The 23,215-nt window shown below is 40.7% G+C and overlaps 2 protein-coding genes across 6 annotated transcripts in view; one reads left to right on the top strand and one right to left on the bottom strand.

Annotated features, from left to right (window-relative positions):
- The window catches only part of syk (spleen tyrosine kinase), a 35,801-nt gene extending 31,342 nt beyond the window's left edge, over positions 1-4,459 (top strand). For all 5 annotated transcript variants that reach the window (XM_085794149.1, XM_085794148.1, XM_085794151.1 and 2 more), the window contains 6 exons: positions 561-720; positions 1,382-1,591; positions 2,534-2,723; positions 2,837-2,977; positions 3,931-4,043; positions 4,153-4,459. In XM_085794149.1, coding sequence (XP_085650275.1) covers positions 561-720; positions 1,382-1,591; positions 2,534-2,723; positions 2,837-2,977; positions 3,931-4,043; positions 4,153-4,225 — 887 coding nt within the window. In that variant the 3' untranslated portion in view covers positions 4,226-4,459. The remainder of the gene's footprint in view (positions 1-560; positions 721-1,381; positions 1,592-2,533; positions 2,724-2,836; positions 2,978-3,930; positions 4,044-4,152) is intronic.
- Positions 4,460-12,148: 7,689 nt separating this feature from the next.
- Positions 12,149-22,494, bottom strand: reep5 (receptor accessory protein 5). The gene is made up of 5 exons (XM_085794147.1): positions 22,318-22,494; positions 21,989-22,082; positions 16,210-16,348; positions 13,107-13,275; positions 12,149-12,476 (listed from the first exon to the last, which is right to left on the bottom strand). The coding sequence occupies exons 1-5, from the start codon at positions 22,433-22,435 to the stop codon at positions 12,427-12,429; spliced, it is 570 nt and encodes a 189-aa protein (XP_085650273.1). The 5' UTR covers positions 22,436-22,494; the 3' UTR covers positions 12,149-12,426.
- Between the last annotated feature and the right edge of the window lie 721 nt (positions 22,495-23,215).

Genomic DNA, 23,215 nt, shown 5'->3' with positions numbered 1-23,215 from the left:
CTCACACTGGTTTCTAATTCAGAAGTTGAACTAAAAAGCAGTGCTACTCGACTAAACTTACAAGTAAAACTTGATTTTATTCACATTAACCTTGAGTTCAAACTTGGTTAATTTAAGATCAGAAACTTCTACTTAGCTAATGGTAATATCAGTTTATTTATCTCATGTCGTATCTTAAACAATACACCTTCAGAACAGACCTAGTTTGGATGTTATGGTTATCCAGTATCAGAAAGTAGGAAAACTCAGGCTCATTGAAATATTGATACACCTATAAGTGTACACACATAAAATCAATCTATCCCCAATCTAACCCTATCTACAAGTGTACTTCAATATCAAATACATTTGATGTGAAGTGTATTTAGTATTTTTTTTAAATGTCTGTTTAACCCAAACCATGTTGCATCAGTAAATGATCATATTGTTCAAAGTTTTACTTCTTTGTAATTTAGGTTAAAGTAAAGAACATGCTGAAAACAATATCCATGTCCACATTCTTTGATATATATGTGTATTGTACAGGATGGACTAATGTGATCCGGTTCTTTCTTCAACAGAGGCCATGCCCATGGACACAGAGGTATATGAGAGTCCGTATGCAGACCCAGACGAACTGAGGAGCTCGACGGTGGACCGCAGCCAGCTGTTCCTGGAGGACGGAGAACTGGGCTCGGGGAACTTCGGCACCGTCATGAAGGGAATCTACAAGATGAGGAAGTATGCTGTCTCACACCAAACACACCACCAGCACCACTTCTCCATTTTTTATCACCAAGTGAACAAAGTCACGGTGACAGATTATCACGCATCTGCATTCTGCACACTTCACAAAGATACATAAAATGAAAAAAATATTACAAGCACGATCTCCCTAAATCCACACAATAAAACATCCTCATTCCAGAGATGATGAAGCTGACACACACACACACACACACACACACACACACACACACACCCTCTCCGCCCATGGGTAAGAAGAAAGTACATTTGAGAGTGAAAGCGCAAAGATTAGGGAAAACACACTCTAAATCTTACTGTAAATACCAAATCATGTAAGGAAGTGAAAGCACAAACATTATACTTCTGTCATTCCCATAATGTTTTCTTTTTCTATGTCCTCCATGTGTGCTCTGAGAAAATGCAAAATACATAAATTCTGCAGACGTCTGCACACGACAAATCAGACAAAATGAATGCTTGAATGTGTGAACATTATCTTGAACACTGTGTTTATATATGTAGAATTAATGCATAGAGTTTGTGGACGTCATATTTCCTCATGATGTTGTGGCTCTCTGGTTATTGATCTGTGTTTGTGTGGCTGTGTAACATCTGCAAAGTGCATGTTGTGTTAAGTGCCCTTCCCGTCTCACAGGACAGAGAAGTCGGTCGCCGTCAAAATCCTGAAGAACGACGATAACAACCCCTCGGTGCGCGAGGAGATGCTGCGGGAAGCCAACGTGATGCAGCAGCTGGACAACCCGTACATCGTCCGTATGATCGGCATCTGTGAGGCAGAGAACCTGATGCTGGTCATGGAGCTGGCTGAGCTGGGACCGCTCAACAAGTTCCTGCAGAAAAACAAGTGCGTGCTCCAAGCAGATCCTTGTTATAGGTTATTTAATTTACAGAATGATTTGGGATGATGATATGCATTGGTTTGTTTTGACATTTGATATCACAATAGACCACCAGCATCTAGGAGAACAACAAATGTGACACATGGAGCCAGCTGGAGCCTTTAGCAGCTCATAGGATTCTAGTCTCAGTAAAGACAAACCAATAGTGACTCCAATGTTTGACTAGGGAAGAAATCCACATCCCTAATCATTTCAATTATTACACACAGTTTAATTGATAAACAGATTTTTTTTCCGAGTTTAAAAGCTGATCTTAAAGGGATAGTTCAACATTTTGGCAAATTGGCCCGTTGCCATAATCCCTATAGTTTTAGCAGTAGGTTCGTTACATTTAATTGTCAGTGCAAACTTTTTTTAGAACGGTGGAGCAGAGCCGTGAGCTGCTGAATGTTACGAGACAGAGTTGTTTTCAAGGTAAATTCATGCAAAACCGCTGATGCGCATTTCTGTTGGGGGCAGTTTTTCGGCAAGCAGTCTCTGCATTTACCTCGAAAACAACTCCATCTCGTAACGTTCCGTTATTATCTCATAGCGTGGTGAATATGCAGGTCACAACTTGTCCACCAGAGCGTTTTGGAGTTGTTGGATTGTGTATTTGATGAGTTTGATGAGGGAAACCAAGAAATCTCATTAGCCTCCGTAGCGTAGCTCTGAGCAGCTAGCGGCTCTGCTCCACTGTTCTAAAAACAGCTTGCACCGACAATTAAAGGTAACGAACCTACTCCTAAGTATAGGGATTATGGCAATGGGCCAATTTGCCAAAATGTTGAACTATTCCTTTAAACTTCATGTTCAGAATTGAAGGTATCTTAAAGGTTTTTTTTTATGAAGCACTTATCTGTATCACATCTGTAATTCATACTCAAATCCCAAATGATCATTTCCAGGCAAACAAGTGGGAAGAACATCACAGAGCTGGTCCATCAGGTCTCCATGGGGATGAAGTACCTGGAGGAACATAACTTTGTCCACAGGGATCTTGCTGCCAGGAATGTGCTGCTGGTCACGCAGCACTATGCCAAAATCAGTGACTTTGGACTGTCCAAGGCTGTGGGTGAAGAGAATAACTACTACAAGGTAAAAGCTGACAGTCACACGGGACACACACAGAGTCGAACATGACACCTGCTCAGGCTGTAGAGTAGAACAGGAAGTCACAGCCACTGATGTTTGTCTATCTATTCCTCCAGGCAAAGGGTCATGGGAAGTGGCCAGTGAAGTGGTATGCTCCTGAGTGTATAAACTACTTCAAATTCTCCTCCAAAAGTGATGTGTGGAGCTTCGGAGTGCTCATGTGGGAGGCCTACTCCTACGGTCAGAAACCATACAAGGTAGGAACAATTACCTGCCAACCTGAGACAAAGTGACACTTTATTTTGATTATTAGAGGTCCTGATGACCTCAGAAGTGAATATTAAGTCGTTCCCTCGCTGGGATTGGCAGGGCTGATTGGTCACTGTCATTTTTTTTGGAACTTTTAATTTTTGTTCTCAGTACAAGCATGTTGTTCATTACACCTTTGTATGGAGTAACAGAAGAGTTCATTACAAATAGGTGAATTCAACTGTGAAATATAGTAAAGAATTTAACATAACAAAATAGACATAGAGAAAATACATAATTAACTTGTTAATGAGGGGGAAAAAAGAAAAACAGAGGAAAGTATTAATGCCAACTTTATCATATTTGATACATACAGTTTTTGAGACCTCTACATCGTCAGTGTCATGCTATTTCTCTTAGAAAATCTTATGTATAAAACAAAATTTACACAGTTTACACATTATCTGTGAGCAAATCATTTTTAAAAATTAAAAAAAACAACAACAAAATTCACATTGTTCCCCAAAAGGTCCTTTAAAATGTCCAGTTTTAAAGAATTGTAGTTTTCTGTCAATTATTTGATGGTTCAGGCTTTAAGGAGTTAAAAAATATATTAAAATAATACAATTAATTAAGCACAAAATAAAAGGGGTGGGGTAGAGTGGGGTTAGGATATGTACATGCTGTAGACATCGGAAGTCCTTTGGAAATTGTAGTCAGTTGAGCATTTTAACATGAGAGTCTATGGGGACAACTCACACACTCTAGTGGTGAATAGAGGAACTGCAGCTTATGATCCTCCATTGTTTCATCCATGGAGGTTGAAGCTTGGTTGTGTCTATGGCTGTCTCTGGAGTAACAAACCAGATTGTGCAGCTTTGTTATGTTGAGATAACATCAGTGATCAAGTCCTCCAAACTGTTTTTTTTACTCTAATCGGTACGTGCATCTATTTTGACAGGGAATGAAAGGAAATGATGTGATGCAGATGATTGAGGGTGGGAAGCGCATGGACCCACCGATGAACTGTCCAGAGGAGATGTATGACCTCATGAGAACCTGCTGGACGTACAAGTAAGTCAGCGCAAGGTTGACTTGTTGCCACAGCTGACATCTGAACAATCCAGTATGTGTGTGTGTGTGTGTGAGAGAGATAACATTTTTGCTTTGTCATGTCTTCCAGGGCAGACGAACGACCTGGATTTTCCATAGTTGAGCCAAGACTACGAGAGTATTATTATGATATTGCACAGTGATTCTTCGCGTGGACGTTAATGAGACTGTGGGTGGCGGGAAATGTGACATTCAATAATGTACAAATGACTGGAGGGGGGTGGTTTGAAATATATATGCAGATCAAATTAACATTTATTGTTACAGCTAAAAACTATACAACTAACTCATTTGACGGCTGTTTTATACTGTAAGTGCATTATGTGTGTTAATGCTTCACCATTGCAATGTCATCCGAGATAAAAGCACTGAATGAAGGTCTGCTTGTTTCAGTGTGGTCAGTTTATTCATATACATAACAGTTACAGGACAATCACAGACTAGGAAAAGCAGCACAGGTGGGATCCTCGTCCTGGACGGATGACAAAGACATTTTGTAAACATGCAAGAAGAACATGATCTGTTGCTGAGCAAGCAAGCAACCTGTTCTCTATCACCATGGAGACCTGGAAAGAGAACAGACTATGCAATACACAGGGAAACATCCAAGGACACAAGCAAGAAATACAAGAAGAAGCCGATATTAGAGGCCAGCATTAGGAATGAGACACCGAGAGAGGGAGTCCCAGAGAGAGACAGAACACACACCGTGAGATGCTCAACAAGCTCAGCTGCTCCAAAGCAACTATTAATAGATTCATGTGTGTGTGTGTGTGTGTGTGTGTGTGTGTGTGTGTGTGGAGCGAGGTCCTTTCTTCTGTGATTTTAAAAGAGCTGGAGTGATTCCTCTCTAAAAAAAAAAGCGACCATTTGACACATTATTATATAAACCTCAGCCTGACATTGGAACATCACCCTCCCTTGACATTTGTTTATTCTAATGTATCTAATTGAAGTGCCTTGCAAAAGTATTCATACCCCTTGAACTTATTGGATGTTAAGCCACGAATTTAAATGTATTTTATTGAGTTTTTTTGTGATAGACCAACACAAAGTAGAGCATAATTGTGAAGTGAAACGAAAATGACACTGGTGTTCAAGATTTTTTTTTTTACAAATAAAAATTCTGGAAAGTGTGGCGTGCAGATGTATTCAGCCCCCTGAGTCAACACTTTGTTGAACATTTCGCTGCAGTTACAGCTGCAAATCTTTTGGGGTGTGTCTGTCTCTACCAACTTTGCACATCTACACATTCTTGCATTCTTCTTTGCAAAACAGCTCCAGTTGAGTCAGACTGGATGGAGAGCGTCTGTGAACAGCAGTTTACAAGTCTTGCCACAGATTCTCAAGACTGTGCCGTTCTAACACATGGATCTGCTTTGTATCATCCCAGTCTCAAGTCTTTTTCTGTCTCTAACAGCTTTTCCTCCAGGATTGTCCTGTTTTTAGCTCCATCCATCTTCCATCAACTCTGAGCAGCTTCCCTGTCCCTGCTGACGAAAAGCCTCCCTACAGCCTGATGCTGCCACCACCATGATACACTGGGGATGGTGTGTTCAGGTTCATGTGCAGTGTCCACACATAGCATTTTGCATGACAGCCAAAAAGTTCAATTTTGGACTTTGTTTTGTAAAACATCTTGAACACCATGTATCATTTTATTTCCACTTCATAATGATGCGTTACTTTGTGTTGGTCTATCACGTTAAAAACCCAATAAAATACATTTGAGTTCATGGTTGTAACGTGACAGAATGTGGAAAAGTTCAAGGAGTATGAATACTTTTGCAAGGCGCTGTATCTCCATCAGGAAGGAGGCCGATGGAGAGAATGTTTGTAAAATACAGTATTGTTCAACCTCCAACCAGAAGCTGCACTTATTCAAATGGCTGCTTGAGACTGGCTCTAACAAGGTAATTTCCCATAGACTGCTGTGTTCAGTGTTACAGCAGATACATATTCAGTCTGGTATAAAAAAAATTAAAATTAAATTAAGTTTTTTCTCCCTACTGCTAATTTCCTCCTACAGGACTACTGTGCAGTGTTTTGTTTTTAAATATAATTTTACTGAGGCTTAAACATTTGCATAATTGAGGGTGTGCAGCTTTGAGTGACAGGCATGTGAACAAAGTTTGGGCGAGCCTGGTCAAATTGTCTGTTAATGTGAACAGTTCAGCAAGTGGAAGATAAAATGATCTTAGTTAAACATTTCAGTGTGTTATTTTTGTTTTCTACAAGTTTAAAGTGAAACAGGGAAACAAAGCAGCAGCCTGCAAAAGAATGGGAAACCCAGGAGACTTGAGCTCTCAGATAACTTTGACCGAGGTATCAGACAAGATATTTACTTACTGTGATTTCCAAAGGGGGGGCTACTAGCTACTAACTATGCAGGGCATTTTCCTTTTCCTTGAAATTAAAGGGACAACGAGGAGTTTTGGAAAAGCGAAGCGTTTTCACACTACATTTATGAGCCTCCGCGCGCACCGTAAAATTCTTTGACCTGCGCAAGACAGACTCATGTTTTCATTCATCAATAATTAAAGTCAGAGGTTCAAAGACAATCACATACCGTCGTAGTTCCGACCATAAACGGCGATTTGGCTGCGTTATTCTCATGACTCGCCACGAAGGAAACGCTGGTCGGCTCGACCAGCATTTCCGCCACCACTAATAATAACAAAATAACGATAGAGACAGAACGATATATTTATCGAAAATGGGCCCATTAACAAGTGTGGGTAGCGGAGATTCATCCACATTAACGTGAGACTTTTTTATAACCGAATAGAAACTCCTCGTTGTCCCTTTAAAAAAGGTTATATTGTTTAAAATGTATAATGTGTCATTTTGGAGATTATTTCAACTTCCACTTGCTTAACTGTTAACAGAAATTTTGACCAGGGGTGCCCAAACTTTTGCATGCCACTGTATGTACTACATGTTCAGTCTGGTATAAAAACGGGTGTGCTCTCTCTGTGCTAATTTCCCCCTTCAGGACTACTGTGCAGCGTTTTTTCTATATATATAATTTTACTGAGGCTTAAAGTTTTGTATAATTGTAGGTTTTCAGCTTTGAGTGACAGCCATGTGAATATAGCTGCCACATGCCAGCACCCCTCCCTCCCTTTGCCCATTTGTTGTAGTAGCTGGGAGTCGGGCAGCATCAGGAACTAGAAAGATGGCAATGTTGGGCTTTAAAACCACAGAGACCTGTGATGTCCATCTTTATTTACAGCCTGTGTGTTCGACCAATCAAGAGCATTTGTGAAAGAAAAAAATGTCAAAAGAAAAGTCATAGTTATGAGGTAAGAAGTCATGATCATGACAACAGAGTAGCAGCTCTTTGTGTGACTTCTTCCTGTTAGGTGATGGTTCATGGTGACTTGCACATTCTGACACATGCAGTTGCAGTTGCACTTGGCACATTCATCCCGTGGGCCGGATCGAACCCTCTGGTGGGCCGTTTTGGCCCACGAGCCGCATGTTTGATACTCCTGTTCTAAACTGAAGTGTTGTTTGACTTTTGTTAGGCAGCCAAACAAATGATGCTTCAGGGCATCTCTCACAGGTTAAATAACACACCTGAATGTGAAGATAATGTGCACACTTTGAATGAACATGAACAGACCTGTCCACCTTGTTGTTGTAGCCTTGCCGACATGATTCATGTGAGTTGGCGTTCACCTGTGACCCACAGTGTGTCAGTAGCTATCAGTACAGACTGGATGATGGAGGTTCAGAGGCTCCATGATCGGCTCCATTCATTATGATCAGTTTGTAAAGTCACATCAGCCTCTGTGGCCAGGGCCGTTGTGATGATAATTCTAGGGGCCCAGCGCCCAGTGGGGCCCACAAAACACCCCAGTATCTAATCATTGTATGACTGATTTATTCTGCCTAAGACCCTGACTAATACTCATAGTAATGCTGCATTAGCATCAAAACAAAGTAGGCTAAATAAAAAATAATACATACGTAGTCTAAGAAAAAAAGTGGAAAAGTCAGGGGGCAGGGGCCCACTTTGGTATTCTTTCAGGGGGCCCAGAATTCCTAGCAACGGCCCTGTCTGTGGCACACACAATTGACAGTACCGGTTAAATGTTAAATAACTGGTGAACTGGAAGCCTGGCCTGCAAGTACATACAAGAGTGTTCTGATCAGTCAGACTGTCTTTTCCTTTCTGTTTAATTCAGAGTGACAAATGATATCATCATCATAATGTCAGAACAGGTTTGGCGAGCATGATGACCTTTGTTGAGTGTGGTACCTATAGAGCTGAAGGTCGATCTCCCTCTGGCTGACACTTCACTGGGAATACAGGTAAGGATATGGGCAGGTGGGGTTAAAGACTTTAAAGTGTTTCTGTGTTTAAACATGTACCTGAACATAAGAAGCCTCTTGGATGAGAGTGGAAACATCTTCAAGAATCAACAACCAAGTCCAGCTGACTTAAATCCAACTTTGACCTGGATGACAGAGAGCCTTCACAGATGGAGTTTTTGTATTATTAGTAAGAGACAAAGAGACAATGACAAATTCATAAACAGTAATAAGAAAATAGAATATAAATAAAAACCAACAATGACACAGACATGTAAAATAAAAAATAAAATAAATGAAAAAAGGGGGCAAAGGTCACATCAGTGTCACCTGCTCCACTGTACAGCTATCCATCTTACTAAGGAGGTACACAAGCAAGGGTAGTTTTTGTATTTGTGTTTAAAGTATGGTGCATATTAAGCAAAGAATTTAATTTGTGTCATTGTGTAACTTCCTGTTTTATTTCAACAGTCTCTGTCTCCGCCGTCATTCTCCATGTCCCATCGAGTTACATTACCTGCCCCACTCTAATGTGTTGCATCTATGTCTCACTGTCTCTCCCACTCCTAATGTATAGAAGGTGTGTCCGTCTTCCCTAACATGCCGCATCATGTGAACAGTCCCACACCTTCTCACCAAGTGACAGTTTAGATATCTTTGCCTGAAAGTTCAACTCGTGATTTTTGCAGTCAAAGATCAAACCTCAAGGTTACAATGACAAAATTCTCTTTTGCCATAACTGAACTCTGGATGAACAGAAATTCTGACTTTAAACTCAGAATTCTGACTTTTGACTGACTCTTTTTCTTTCTTTTTGTTAAAGAATATGGAGCTCTGGAGATTTTTTTGTCTCAAAAAAAAAAGAAAGAAAAAAAATCTCTTCTGAGAAAAAGTCTGAATTCTGAGTTTAAAGTCAGAACCCCCCTTTTTTCCCCACAGTGGCCTGAATCCTCCGTAGAAATGTAACCTAAAAGCAGTCTGAATATCAGAGGGAGAGACACGAAGGTAATTCTATTCTGAATTTGTGTTTTGTCTGTTTGCATATATGCTACAGTCTGTTGAGCCCTCAGGGCCACTATGAGATGTGTTTTACCACAGTGCTGATACAAATGTAGAACTTGTGTCACTGTGTCTACTTGACCACAGGCAGAAACAGGCACTGATTATAATTTGGTGTTCAAAGGTCAAGGTTGGTGACCTCAGTAATAAAAATATGATTTTGGCCTCCAGCACCTAATACTGTAACTTAGGAGGTGGGAGCTTGGCCACATGGAGATCCAAGCAACAAACAACAAACTGTTTTGTATTTAAAGAACATCCAGATCTTACATAAACCAAAAAGCCAGTATTCACAGTTAGTATGCCGTGACAGACATCACAATAATACCAGACAGGCCTCAAGCTGTGATTTTACCACGGCCTAGAACCAATGCACTTAAGAATACAGTTTCATATGTTAGAGAGAGCCATATCATATTGTAATAGACTGTCCAATTGTCATTGAAAAGAAATCAAGATTCAAAAAGAAACTCAAAAAACCTGTACTACACAGAGAAATTATGTTTTAGACCAATTGTATGACTTGAGGGTTTGATCTTCTTTGTTGTATTGATTGTACATGTGATCTTTGTTAATATTGTATATTTTTGTGTTCTGACTTGCCCAAGTTGTTTGTGTTGCCATTTAAAAATGGATCCAAGGAAGAATAGTCTTCACTATGGTGATGACTAATGGAGATCCATACACAATAGACAAGTAATCAGACCTTCCCACAGTCAAGAAGAGAAATAATGGATTGTGTCAGTCACAGCATCAGCCTTATCTTCCAAATGTGCATTCACTGCAACAGCTTTCCTGACCTCAAGGTCATCTGTTGGAAGCTGATGAAGATCCTTAGGATTATTGGCCACTCACTCTCAGGCTGTTCTGACACATACAGTTGAACTTACCTTCCTCCGTATGTTCTCGTCTTCTCTGTTCTGTCATCAAACATTATTATTTTATTTTTTGTGGTTCACTTCTGAAGAACTATATCTGACATACAAGCACACACAGCCTTTAATATGTCTTTCTTCTCTGTTTCTTCTAACGCATGTGTCTTTCTTAAACAGTATCTTCAAATAACACATTCAAATAAAATATATCCACAACTGAAAAAAACAATCAAATACAGCTCTTATAAAGGAGAAGTTCATTCAAGGAGAAACCTTGACAGAAAGATGTATCCCCTCTCAAACGTCTAGTAGCCTTATCAGCTGGATTTCTTGCAGGGTCTACATATCTCCAATGTGAGAATCACAAAAGCTTGAGAATTTCTGTCAGCTGGCGACAAAGACCTTGAACCTAGATATCTCATTCCTGACATATTTCAATAGAGATGTGTTGCCTGCCCTAGACACAGAGTCCTTCATATAAAACTCCTTTCTCTATGAGACATCAGTGTGACTTACCATTGTGGCATTCATGCGGATGGTAACAGAGCTCTTGCAGCCAACACATCACCTTGGTAACTGGGTGAGATCTCTTCCCAGCCGAATTCTCTCTTGCACAGATCCCTCAAGATTTCCATAGACAACACAACATGGAGCTAATAATAGTCGACTAAATAGATGAGTCATCTTAAAAGTACTAGACTGGAAGCACCTTCCACTCACAGGTGGCAGATTCTGGTCTATGTCTGGGTCTTTCATCTCCTCAGCCCTGTGGTTTTCTGATATCAGGGTCTAATACATCACTCAGATAGTTTATGTCGACTTTCAGCAGCACAGTCGACAAGAACAGAACTATCTCACAGTCTGTGCAGGTGCTGTAACTGACTGTGTTGTCACTAGACCAAGTAACAATGCTGGACAACCTGATGATGAACATTGTTTGAATATAGGGAGTAGAATAGATTATTCTTTTCTTTGTATATCATCTGTGCAGTTTTAATTTTTACTAAGTCAGCAAACTTTAATACTCTCCATCAGGGCCGTTGCTAGGAATTCTGGGCCCCCTGAAAGAAAACTAAAGTGGGCCCCTGACTTTTCCACTTTTTTTCGTAGACTACGTGTTATCATTTTTTATTTAGCCTACTTTGTTTTGATGCTTATGCAGCATTACTATGAGTATAAGTCAGGGTCTTATGCAGAATAATTCAGTCATACAAAGATTAGACTACTGGGGTTTTTTGTGGGCCCTACTGGGCTCTGGGCCCCTAGAATTATCATCACCTTTCTCCCCTATACAACGGCCCTGCTCTCCATTTACAGATTATTGGTGTGGTGGTTGTATCCTGTATGGTTGTAGATAGGTTGGAAGTTGGTTTTGTAGGTATTTCCCCAGATCTCTACACAGTATGGTAATATGAGCGTGATATATAGTGTTTTTTGATTCAATATATGTCTTGTTCTACCTAGTATACCTATACTCCTTGCCAGCTTCAACCTCATGTTATTTATTTGGGGAGGTGCACCATAGGGAGGGGCTCCTGGCATGTCTATATCTTCAACTTGACCTGGGAACGTCTCAGGATCAGATCTGGCCAATGTAGCCGGGGAAAGGGAAGTTTGAGGCTCACTGGTGGATCTGCTGCCCTGGCAACCCGACCTCGGATAAGTGGAAAAATGGGTGGATGGATGGATGGATGGATGGATGGATGGATGGATGGATGGATGGATGGATGGATGGATGGATGGATGGATGGATGGATGGATAGATGGATGGATGTTCGAACAAAGAAGAAATAATTACGACCAGAGAACAACTACAGCACTTTGTCTTTATTTGGGTTCATAAAGCAAACCTGGGCCAGCAAACAGTCATCTGACAGCCCCCCATAAGGCAAAGTTAAATAAGTAAACTGAGGAGGGATGGCTTCAACCGAGTGATACGTGTAACATCTAATACAGAGAGTGAAGATTAGGTTTTAAACTCAACATGTTCTCTTCTTAAAAACAACCATTTCCATTTTCAAGGCAACTTTTCAGCATTTACTGTACAGAAGCATCTCCAAGACGAGACGACGCTGTGGACAGGAAGCCTCTTAGGAGCTCTTCTTCTCCTCAAATATGATGTTTGCTGTGGCTTTCTTGGCTGTGGGAGAAACACACAAACAGATATCTTTATTATCCATAAAATCAAAATTATTCAAATTAAAATGTTTAATTTTTCTTTTTCAAACTTGATAGGTTATCTGAAATAGATGTTGAAGTCAAGCTATTTTATTTGTCAGAAAATGTAATATTGAATTGTTAACCACTTTAGTAATGTGTTAAACTGGAAAAAAATGTAAAGGTTTAAAAGTTATAATTTGTATAAACAACCAGACCTTTGTTATATATTTTGTTGAAATGAGCTGTTATATTTCCCAAGACCCAATTTTAATATGAATGGGGTTTAAATATTAAAAGTACTAGAATAATATTGCATTGTACTACTAGATGATGTCCCACACAGCCCCTAATACTGCTGTACAGGCGTCTCTTAAGTTACTGTTTTTTAATATACCCTTGTACAATGTAAAGTTGTTTTACACTGTAAAAAGTTACATATTATATATTTATTATTATTATTATATTATTATATTTATATTGAACAGGTTTTTGTTTATCTGGATTTTTTTTTTTTTGAATTTTTCTTTTTTTTCTTTTTTTTGAAATATCATAAGAACGACCTAGTGTTTACAGTAAATATCAAACAAACATGTTCTGCAGGGTTACTCACCCTCATCTTTGAACTTGTCAGCGGCTTCGGATGCCTTGTCCGTTATGTTCTTCATCACGCCGTCAATCTTGCCTTCGTTCCTCAGGAAGAACGGTCGGATGATGCGGTTATAAATCTGGACTGATCCGTTAGAGGGAGTGGGAGCCATGCACCACACCAAGAAGGCGCACTGGGAAAGAAGACAGTCACATACATTAGTGATTATAATACATATTTATATGATCAAAGTGTCCATAGAATGTGTGACCTCACCAGGGCCAAACCCAATACACTCATATACTCACATACACATTTCTTAAAATGTATCACAGGTGCAGAGTTAAGACAGATTTCCATCAGCTATGCAGACTGAAAAATCATATATTATTATTCCATATTCTTATATGGTTGTGAAAGGAGTGACGTTGGGGCACACCCTGGACCAGCCTATCACACGACTGACACACAGAACCAAACTACCACTCACACCTATGGACACCAATGGGCCTGTGTGTGTAGAGTGTGGGGAGTAGCAGGGGAAGAAAATATACCAACATCACACAGGGTTAGTCAGCAGCTGTGCACCACGGTGTCACCGTAATCAACAATTTGTGCGCACAAATTTACATGTGGACTTGTACCATCTAGATTTAGTTTTTCCTCACTATCTTAAGGTTTAAACCTGACTCTGTGACTCGCGATAACATATTGATTTGGTGCAATGCAAATAATGTGAATGGATTTGAATATTATGCACGATATCTGAAGTTAGGTCTGTCTGTTACTGTCGGTCAGATAACATCAGCACCCACAGCTGGCCAGCTGTGGTGAGGTGTGCAACCTGTGTGGGTTATGTAAACTGTGTGTGTTGGTGCTATTTATTCACACCTGGCAGCACATGAGTGCATAAGTACTCAGGCTGTTGATGAGGAGGCACACATTCATACAAATACTTCATTAATTAGGCTACTTCATATTAACATTTACATCACTTTTACCACATCTGTCTCCTAAGCTCTCAAGTTTCACACAGCTGTAATGTTAGACTCTGTTTATGCTGCTGCCTGCTGTGTCTGTGCTGCTACTGTTCACCCACTGCACTGTGTTGTGATACAAGCACACACAGCCTTTAATATGTCTTTCTTCTCTGTTTCTTCTAACTCATGTGTCTTTCTTAAACAGTATTCAAATAAAACATTCAAATAAAATATATCTACAACAACTGAACAAAACAATCAAATACAGCTCTTATAAAGGAGAAGTCTATTCAAGGAGAAACCTTGACAGAAAAGCTTAAACTTCATTTGATACAGTTCTGGGTTGCTCTTTACAATGAGGCTCATAGAAAATGTATTGATGGTTTATAATGAGGTTATTCATTTGGTGGTGAATAATTTATGAATCATAAATAAACAGTTTTCATACGTTGATGTATCTGGCAAGATCAAGTCAATGCTAACTATAACTAATCTTACCAACAAGTAACGTCAATTTATAACTGGTGGAACTGGTGAATCTTCCATTATTGATCAAAATGAAACTCATTGACTATTAAGATGCTGGTGGTGGTTATTTGTCAGTAACTTAACAAACATGTGATGAAGCAGCAGGTACAGAGGCTGAACAGATGAGATATGAGGCTTAACTGTACAGAGAAAGGTAGGCTCACTATTTGGCAGGTAACAGGTGGTCACTGTTGTCCTTTCTGATCAAATGTGGTCATTTATGATTTATTAACTGTTAACAAGTTCATCAATAAACTAGTTGAATCCTCTATAGGTAGTCTGATTGTATAGTGGCACCTTTGACATTTGTTAATGGTTAAAGGCGGTTTACAGGAGCCAACTGACACCATGACTCAGACACTTCAGTCAGTGCAGTGTTTACACAGTACAGTCAGTGGTGCAGAGCGTGTATTTCAACAGGGTTGTGTTGACTTAAATACTGTAAACACAACGGCAACAGGTGTCGTCACCGACCTGGGAGCAGCTCTGCTCTCTTGACTTAAAAATGGTCTGTGAACATATTGAAAATGGCAAGTGTGAGTGTGGAGGTGAGAGAAGAGAAGAAAAGAGTAGAAAAGAAAAGAAGAGAAAAGAAAAGAAAAGAAAAGAAGAGAAGAGAAAAGACAAGAAAGACAAGACAAGGAAAGGAAAGGAAAAGAAAAGACAAGAAAAGGAAGGGAAAAGAAAAGAAAAGAAAGACAAGACAAGGAAAGGAAAGGAAAGGAAAGGAAAAGAAAAGAAAAGAAAAGAAAAACGGGAAAAGAAAGGAAAGGAAAGGAAATGCTGGGGGACACATCTGGTTACATGGAGCCCTCTCCTCTCCTCTCCTCTCATTTTGAACAGTCAGTATCATTATCTGTTGCACTAGTTTGGCCTTGGTGTCTCGCACTCTCTCTGTGTTTCCACAGATCCACGGGAGCTCCATCTCTCTGCATCGCCCCCTACCCTTTCCCTGCTGTTAAACCGGCCTGCCCTCCCTTCCTATGATCCAGTCCTCCCATTAAGCTGGCCTGCTCTCCCTGCCTCCCTTGCCTACCAGAAGCTTAATTCTTCAGCTGTTGTTAATATTTCCATGTTTCTCACATTCTCTGTTGTAAACTGTTTTCTTGTCTGTAACAACATCTATTGCACGTCTGCCCGTCCTGGGTGACAGATCCCTCCTCTGTTGCTCACCCTGAGGTTTCTCTGATTTTTCTCTGTTAAAAGGGTTTTCCATGGAGTTTTTCCTCAGTGGATGTGAGGGTCTAAGGGCAGAGGATGTTGTTATGATGCCATGTAAAGCCCTTTGAGACAAACTGTTTGTAAAAACGGGCCATACAAATAAAATTGCCTTGCCTTGCCCTAAAATAAAATGTGTACGATTCCACTGTGTCTCTCTGCCTGGCGCCCCTCCCTGGCAAACACACACACTTCCATGCATTGCCAGCTGCTGACAAAGGTCTCAGCCCACAGATAGTCTTTATCATTCCAGTCGTGTGCCCCACCCTCGACATGCTGATTAGCTTACTCTGCTCAGAACAACTGAGGGTGAACACACACCTTCTCCAGCTGCAGTCAAGATGGGGGAAGCTGCTGCACACTCACACTCAGGTTGATGGTTTGGTTTCAAACACCTTTACCTTTCCAATATAGTAGAAGGGGAACCAGGAGAGGAAGATGTCAGCGAAGAACTCTGCCACGCTGAAGAGTCCATACACCACCCAGTAGGTCAGCCACTTAGTGTCGTCGTCTTTGGTGGCACTTTCAATGGCTTTGATTCTGAGGAGAGACGGAGAGAGACGGTTTTTATATACAAGACATCATGACTCATGACCATCTGAGACTGAACCTCCAGTTTGTCACACAGGCTCTCTGTTGTAAATGTCTTCAGGCTCCAGATGAACCCTGATGACATCACCTGATTTCCAGCAGAGCCACAGAAACCACGGTGACTATTTCAGTTAGAATCTGTGACTCCTCCACTTTAAAATGTCCAAAAACAACTGGACCTACGTTCTATACAGTGGCATGCTAAAGTTTGGGCATCGCTGGTCAAAATTTCTGTTAACAGTTAAAGGGATAGTTCAACATTTTTGGCTAATTGGCCCATTGCCATAATCCATTTTAGGAGTAGACTATACAGAGTTGTTTTTGAGGTAAATTCATACAAAACCGCAACCGTCCCGTTATTATCTCATAGCGTGGTGAATGTGCAGGTCACAACTTGTCCCTGAGAGCGTTTTGGAGTTGTTAGATTGTGTAGGCTATTTGATGGGTTTGCTGAGGGAAACCAAGAAATCCCATTAGCCTCCGTAGCATTGCTCTGCTCCACTGTTCTAAAAATAGCTTGCACTGACCATTAAAGGTAACAAAACAATGGGCCAATTTGCCAAAATGTTGAACTATCCTGAAGCAAGAGGAAGATGAAATGATCTCCAAAGGGCATAAAGTAAAACATGAAACACTTTTTTGCAATATTTGAAGCAGTATCAGTGTATTAACTTTTTCCCCTGACAATTTTAGAGTGAAAAGGGGAAACAAAACAAAACAGCAGCATTTGGGAAACCCAGGAGACTTGAGTTCTCAGATAACTTTGACCAAAGTATCAGACAAGATATTTACTATTTAAACACTGTGAGAGTTTCCAAGGGGGTACCCTTTATCCTTTATGCTTTTTGGAGATCATTTCATCTTCCACTTGCTGAACTGTTCACATTAATGGATATATTGACCTTTAAATAATAAAAATATAAACTTTTGCATGCCATGCACTGTATGTTGTTGAGTTGTTTCCATTCATTCTCAAACCACAGAAATAAGTGATTTTTATCATAGTAACATTTCATTGGTCACCTGACAATGAGATCATACCCTCTATGATCATGTGTCAGCGTTGTGTTTCCTGCCAGAAGCTCAACACTGACTTTAATCTATTAATTAGCCACATCCACTGTGATACTTTCAGTATCTTTCAACTCTATATTTGAATCAGATGAAGTTCATTAGTCCTCAGACGTCTGGGTCTGAAGTTCTCAGAGAAACGGGCTGAGTAAATGTTAACAGCTCAGTTCTGAGCTGCTGGAGACATCCTGTCCTCTGTCCACTGAGCTATAGTCAATCTCTTTGTTCAGTGTTCCTACTGGTTTTAATCCCCTGGTCTGTTTGTTATGGGGAGGAGGACACCTCAGTTGATGTCGTGGCATCCATCCAGGACTACCTGGGTGAGGGTATTTGAGGCGCCAGATGTCATCCTTCTACCTCAGGCAAGTGTTAAAGGAGACATATTCTGCCCCCTTTCCACAAATTCAAATAGTTCCCAGGTGTCTTAAAGACATGTCTGTGACATGCTTTGGTCAAAATCCCCCAAGGATCAAACATCACAGCTCTTTTCATCCTCTCTAAACAGCCCTGTTCAGAACAGCTGGTTTCAGTGCCTGTCCCTTTAAATGCAAATGAACCACTGCTTGCCCTGTCCCTTCTACTGGTACCAGGTAGGGGTGGGGTTATGCAAATTCGAGTCCTAGTTACATCACTGGAAGACAACTGAGGGAACAGCTGGTAAAACCACGTGGAATTCAACCAAGGGGGTCTGCATATTACGGATTTTTTTGTCAATTCTCACATTTTGGGGGCCGGAAGGCAAAACAAACACCCAAATATACTGTATGTTAAAGAGCCTTCAAAAAGGGATATTTCCATAATATGTCCCCTTTCCCCTTGTCTTTCAATCATGTCCTGTGACCTACCTCTAACTGTTGTCACTACAGATGTCAAGGCCTTTTTGACATTATGACCTGAGCCCCGTGAGAGGACGTCACGGCCCCATGTTGGTGTTGAAATGAGGTCTGATCAGGAGCATTGTTAACTTGACCAACAAAAAGCTGGTCTGAAGTCAGTGGTGCAGTGTTTCACTGAGTAACAGTCACCTACACTCAGCCTGTTACTCACATGTCATGAACATCTCAACACAGCCTCAGGGTCACAGCGTTCATTGTTGTATATGTGTCTTATACAACACTTGGTTCCAACTAAGTCATCTGATTGGACGAGAGTCACTTGTTGAGTGCTGGCACAGAGAACAACAACAGCACTGGGAATTTAAATTTCATGTACTGCTCCACTTTTAATTACCGTTAATTATAATACATGAATTAATGGCATCTATCACAGACTGTAACAAACTTGGCAAAAATTAAAACGTTTCCAAATATAACTTTTTCATTCATTCATTCAAGTAAATTCTGAGTGGTGGTCAGAGGAGGATGGGAAGGAGAGAAGACTGGACACTTCAGCAGACTCCTCCAGATGGGCTCATATCATATGACACTGTCAAGTCAGGGAAATGTTTATGTGTTGCTCGGCAACAGTCCTGTATCAGTTCAAGGGTGGAACTAAACTGTTAATTATATGGCACTCAAAGATCTGTTGCATAAAGGCAGAATCTTTATTACACTACATTATCATGTCTTATATTAGTGTTCTCTCTGACAACCTGGGAACTTCTCCACAGTGTTTCCCATTCAGCGCCTTGAAGAGATTTGTCCATCAACGTTTCATAGTGAACCAGGCATTTATTTACTCATCACAATTTCACATTAAACATTGTGTTCTGTTCTGTAGTTTCTTTGCAGAGCTGCAGATTTGCACATTGATTTGTTCAGGCCTTTCTTTTCCCTGCGGGAGCTCATATAGCCAGTGTGTGTGTGTGTGTGTGTGTGTGTGTGTGTGTGTGTGTGTGTGTGTGTGTGCCAGGGCTGGGCTCACTGCTCAGTCACAATGTGTGATCAGCTCACCACAATGACTCTGATTCTGTGCCACTCTCACAGAAACCACCAAGGTACAAGCACACCTGGCTTTTATATAAAGACAAGGGACAAAGAACTGTGATAACCATGAGTTCAGCTGACAAGATGTGAGATGTTTTGTTTACCTCACTTATTCAGGCACAGTGTAGGTCTAGTTACATACAGAGTCTGTGGAAAATGAACTGTCCATTCTTTCATATAATCCTGGAGTTGTTGACCCAGACGTATTTGTGGTTTTAAGAACCAAAAACCATCTCAATGTAGTTTTCTCTCGAGCTCAAGGAACAATAGTTCAGTGAGGGTTTAAGCCTCTCTTGTGATTGGCTGATTGTTTTCTGTGTAATGGCATATAAATAGAGCAGATTTCACCTAAAATCCACATCCACAACCCAAGAAACCACATCCTGCAAGGGAGGATGATGGGTCTAGATGGGCGGAGATTAGGGAGTGGCTGCTGCAGGGTGGTGACTGCTTTGTTGTGACATCACAAAGTAACAGAAGTCCCGACGGCTGGTTTTTTGATACGCTTTCAATATTAATATAGAACCTAGACCTATTCTATAACCACACTACACAAGCACGTTTACCTTTCTACTGCATGACAGTGTCTTAGCTCACTGTTCAGTGAGCCAATCAGCAGAAAGGAGGGTCTGAGCCTCTCCTGTGATTGGCTGATTGTTTTCTGTTTAGAGCAGATTTCACATAAAAACTGAGAGAAACCAAATCCTGCAAGGGAGTATGATGGGTCAAAGTGGGCGGAGATTAGGGAGTGGCTGCTGCAGGGTGGTGACTGCTTTGTTGTGACATCACAAAGTAACAGAAATCCTGACGGCTGGTTTTGATACGCTTACAATATTAATATAGAATCTAATCCTCCTTTATAATCACACTAGCACATCTACCTTTATACTGTATGGAGCTTTAATACAAACATCTACCTTTATACTGTATGGAGCTTTAATATGGAGCTTTAATACAAACATCTACCTTTATACTGTATGCAGCTTTAATATGGAGCTTTAATACAAACAACTACCTTTATACTGTATGCAGCTTTAATATGGAGCTTTAATACAAACATCTACCTTTATACTGTATTCAGCTTTAATATGGAGCTTTAATACAAACATCTACCTTTATACTGTATGCAGCTTTAATATGGAGCTTTAATACAAACGTCTTTATACTGTTTAACTTTAAGGTTAAAATTGCTCAGTCAATTTTATTTATTATGACACAAGTTACATAATGGAGGCTGTCTGAAGTGTCTGAGGTGTGACATGGTCTCCTCTCTGTCTGAACCATGATGACGATGGTTTAAATGACTCCTCATTAATGAGGGACTGAGCTCACAGTGGTTCTGTTGAGGAGCAGTGTTCCTGGGTTCATTGTGACTGTCAGCAAATACAGCAAACAAGGGATCAATAAATGACTCAGACACAAAAAGTAATCCATACTAATTTACAAACCACAAATTTACTGTAACTTCAGGTAATCAACTCAGTTAGAACTAAGTTTAATCTCCTACATCTAAATTAACTGAGCCGTTTGCTGAATCCTGCTCAACTCTGTCTCTTTTACAATGAGCAGTGACAGAATCACGTGGCTGTGGTCACTCTCAGACCGACTGTCTCGTGTCACGTTGACATCCTGACTCAGACACGCTGTTTACTTTTATTTTCTGATGCTCGTATTTTTAATTCGGCTTCCTAAAAATAATGACAGGACGATATCGTTAATCAAAGCTATCAAATGTTCTATTTATGTAATCACAGAACAGAACCAAAGCTTCATCTGCTGAGAATAATCCTGGTCACTCTATATCTGTCTCATCATGGAGCCGCTCTCTGAGGCCTGGAGGCAGACGCAACACAGGCAGAATAGTTGCACCTGCACTTTGTACATTATGTTGCACAAGTGTTACTGTAAATGTCTTATGTCTCCTTAGAATTTTATACAGATTTTGTTACTATTTCCTTAATATTTTTGCTAATCTAAGTTATTTTATTCTTCTTAGTTATCTTATCTTTATTTTTATTTCTATTCTTTTGGAGCTGCTGTGGCACAATCATTTCCTGCAACGGGTTTATAAAGTTCTATTCTATTCTAGCAGAGGGTTTACCATGATACACAGGGCACCAGTCCCTGAGATAACTACTGATTCACGGGTGTTCGAGTCTTAAAATCCACAGTTTGATATTTGAGGAAATTCTATGACAGGATCATTTAAGGGGAAGCACCAGAGCTTTGTAGATAGAGGAAGTAGCCTAATGAGTGTAGAGACGGTTGTATGACGTCTCTGTGGTTGTGGGGAAGCTTTGAAAAAAACAAAAGAAAATCAAGCACGCACATTCAAGATAAGACTGCTCAGAAAAACTGGAAGTGAAGATAATACAGCTATAATAAATAAATAAATATAATTACAGTGTAGTATGGACAGCGCAGTGACTTAACTGAAGATATGAACAGTTATGCAAACTCTGAGGTGATCGAAATCCAAACAGTGTTGTTTCCGTGTGCGTGCGCTCGTGTGTGTGTGTGTGTGTGTGTGTGTGGGAAGGGGTGGGGGGTGCGGCCCAGCCCCTCCTTAATGCTTTCAGGATAAAACACTCACGATATGTATGCTGGATAAAGGAAGCCGATGAGGTTACACAGCAGCGAGGCTCCGTAACCGATCACCAAGTAAATTGCGATGACAGCGATGACAGCTGGAACAAATCAGAGAGAAGGCCTTTGTCACCACAAACACAATCAACTCCACATATTTTATGACATTTGGTAAAAAAATGAAAACTATTGCTAATCAATAACAGGAGTGATGTTTGTTTAAGCGGTTCGGGGTAGTGATGACTCGTCGCCTCGGGCGGAGCTGCACGCGCTGTGGGCTATTTTCCCCGTGTGATGGAGTCTCCGTCTCCGTGTCTTTTTTCCATCAACACTCACCGAGAGCGATGTAGGTCCTGCTCACTCCGGTCCTGGCCTCGATCTTCTCCAGGACATCTGTCATCAGGTTCTTCTCGTGGAGGAACTTTTCAAACCTTTCTTTAATCCCCTGCGCCATGATTGCACTTCCTCCTACTTCTTCTGCGATGCTGCCGAATTACGAAAATGCGCTGAATTGAGCTGTGACACCGTTGTTGAAACCCAACGCAGCGCTGTTTCTCCCGGGGGGCGTGGAGGAGAGGAGGAGGAGGAGGAGGAGGAGTGGAGGAGCCGCACTGAGAGGACGGACAAAGCAGCTTCCGGTCGCAGCCTTCAAAGTAAAAGCAGGGAGTTTTGAGTTATGTAACTTGAATTAAAGCAACACTATGTAATTTTTTTTTTTTTTTTTACCTTAAAGGTTATAACTACAACTTTTTCATCAAAAGGATTAATTTTTCAAAAATAATGCATCCACAGAATGTCTAGAGGGGTGCAGAATAAAAGTAGCCTACTGAATTAAAAAAAATAGTATATAAATAATTGTTTAATACATTTTGGCGGGTCCGAAATATATAAATATTTACATCTGGTTACACCATAGACTGTCAAAAGAATGGACGTAGCACCCGTGACGTCACCCATTGGTTTGGGGGAGTCTGTTTTGTGCTGCTACTACGGGGGTTTGAACCGCGCCATGTTGGATTCTACTTGCCATATTTGGAGCGGTGCGGCCGTTGGCCGGCCGAGAACCCGCCCACTGGCCTCGTAGTAGCGGTCGCCAGACCTGTCACTCAACGGTTCTGCGCCCTAATTGGCCAGAACTTTAAACCTAATAGTAAAATGGTAGAGTTTAAAAAAAATTCACCCCCCTCAGAGTGTGTGCGGGGGTAGAAACTATCGGTTGAGACCAAAAAAATAA

This window comes from Trachurus japonicus, chromosome 12 (genome assembly GCF_045865225.1).
Source record: "Trachurus japonicus isolate A0001 chromosome 12, Traja_1.0".
Classification (NCBI taxonomy): Eukaryota; Metazoa; Chordata; class Actinopteri; order Carangiformes; family Carangidae; genus Trachurus; species Trachurus japonicus.
This window is presented reverse-complemented; position numbering and strand designations above follow the sequence as displayed.

What these genes read in the sequence shown, in the direction of transcription:
- reep5 (XM_085794147.1), bottom strand. Translation starts at nt 22,435, where the DNA reads ATGGCGCAGGGGATTAAAGAAAGGTTTGAAAAGTTCCTCCACGAGAAG. An exon ending in CTTTATCCAGCATACATATC is followed by an intron (nt 16,349 to 21,988) that starts GTGAGTGTTTTA and finishes GTCTCTCCTCAG; the next exon opens with AATCAAAGCCATTGAAAGTG. An exon ending in TGACAAGTTCAAAGATGAGG is followed by an intron (nt 12,477 to 13,106) that starts GTGAGTAACCCT and finishes TTTCTCCCACAG; the next exon opens with CCAAGAAAGCCACAGCAAAC.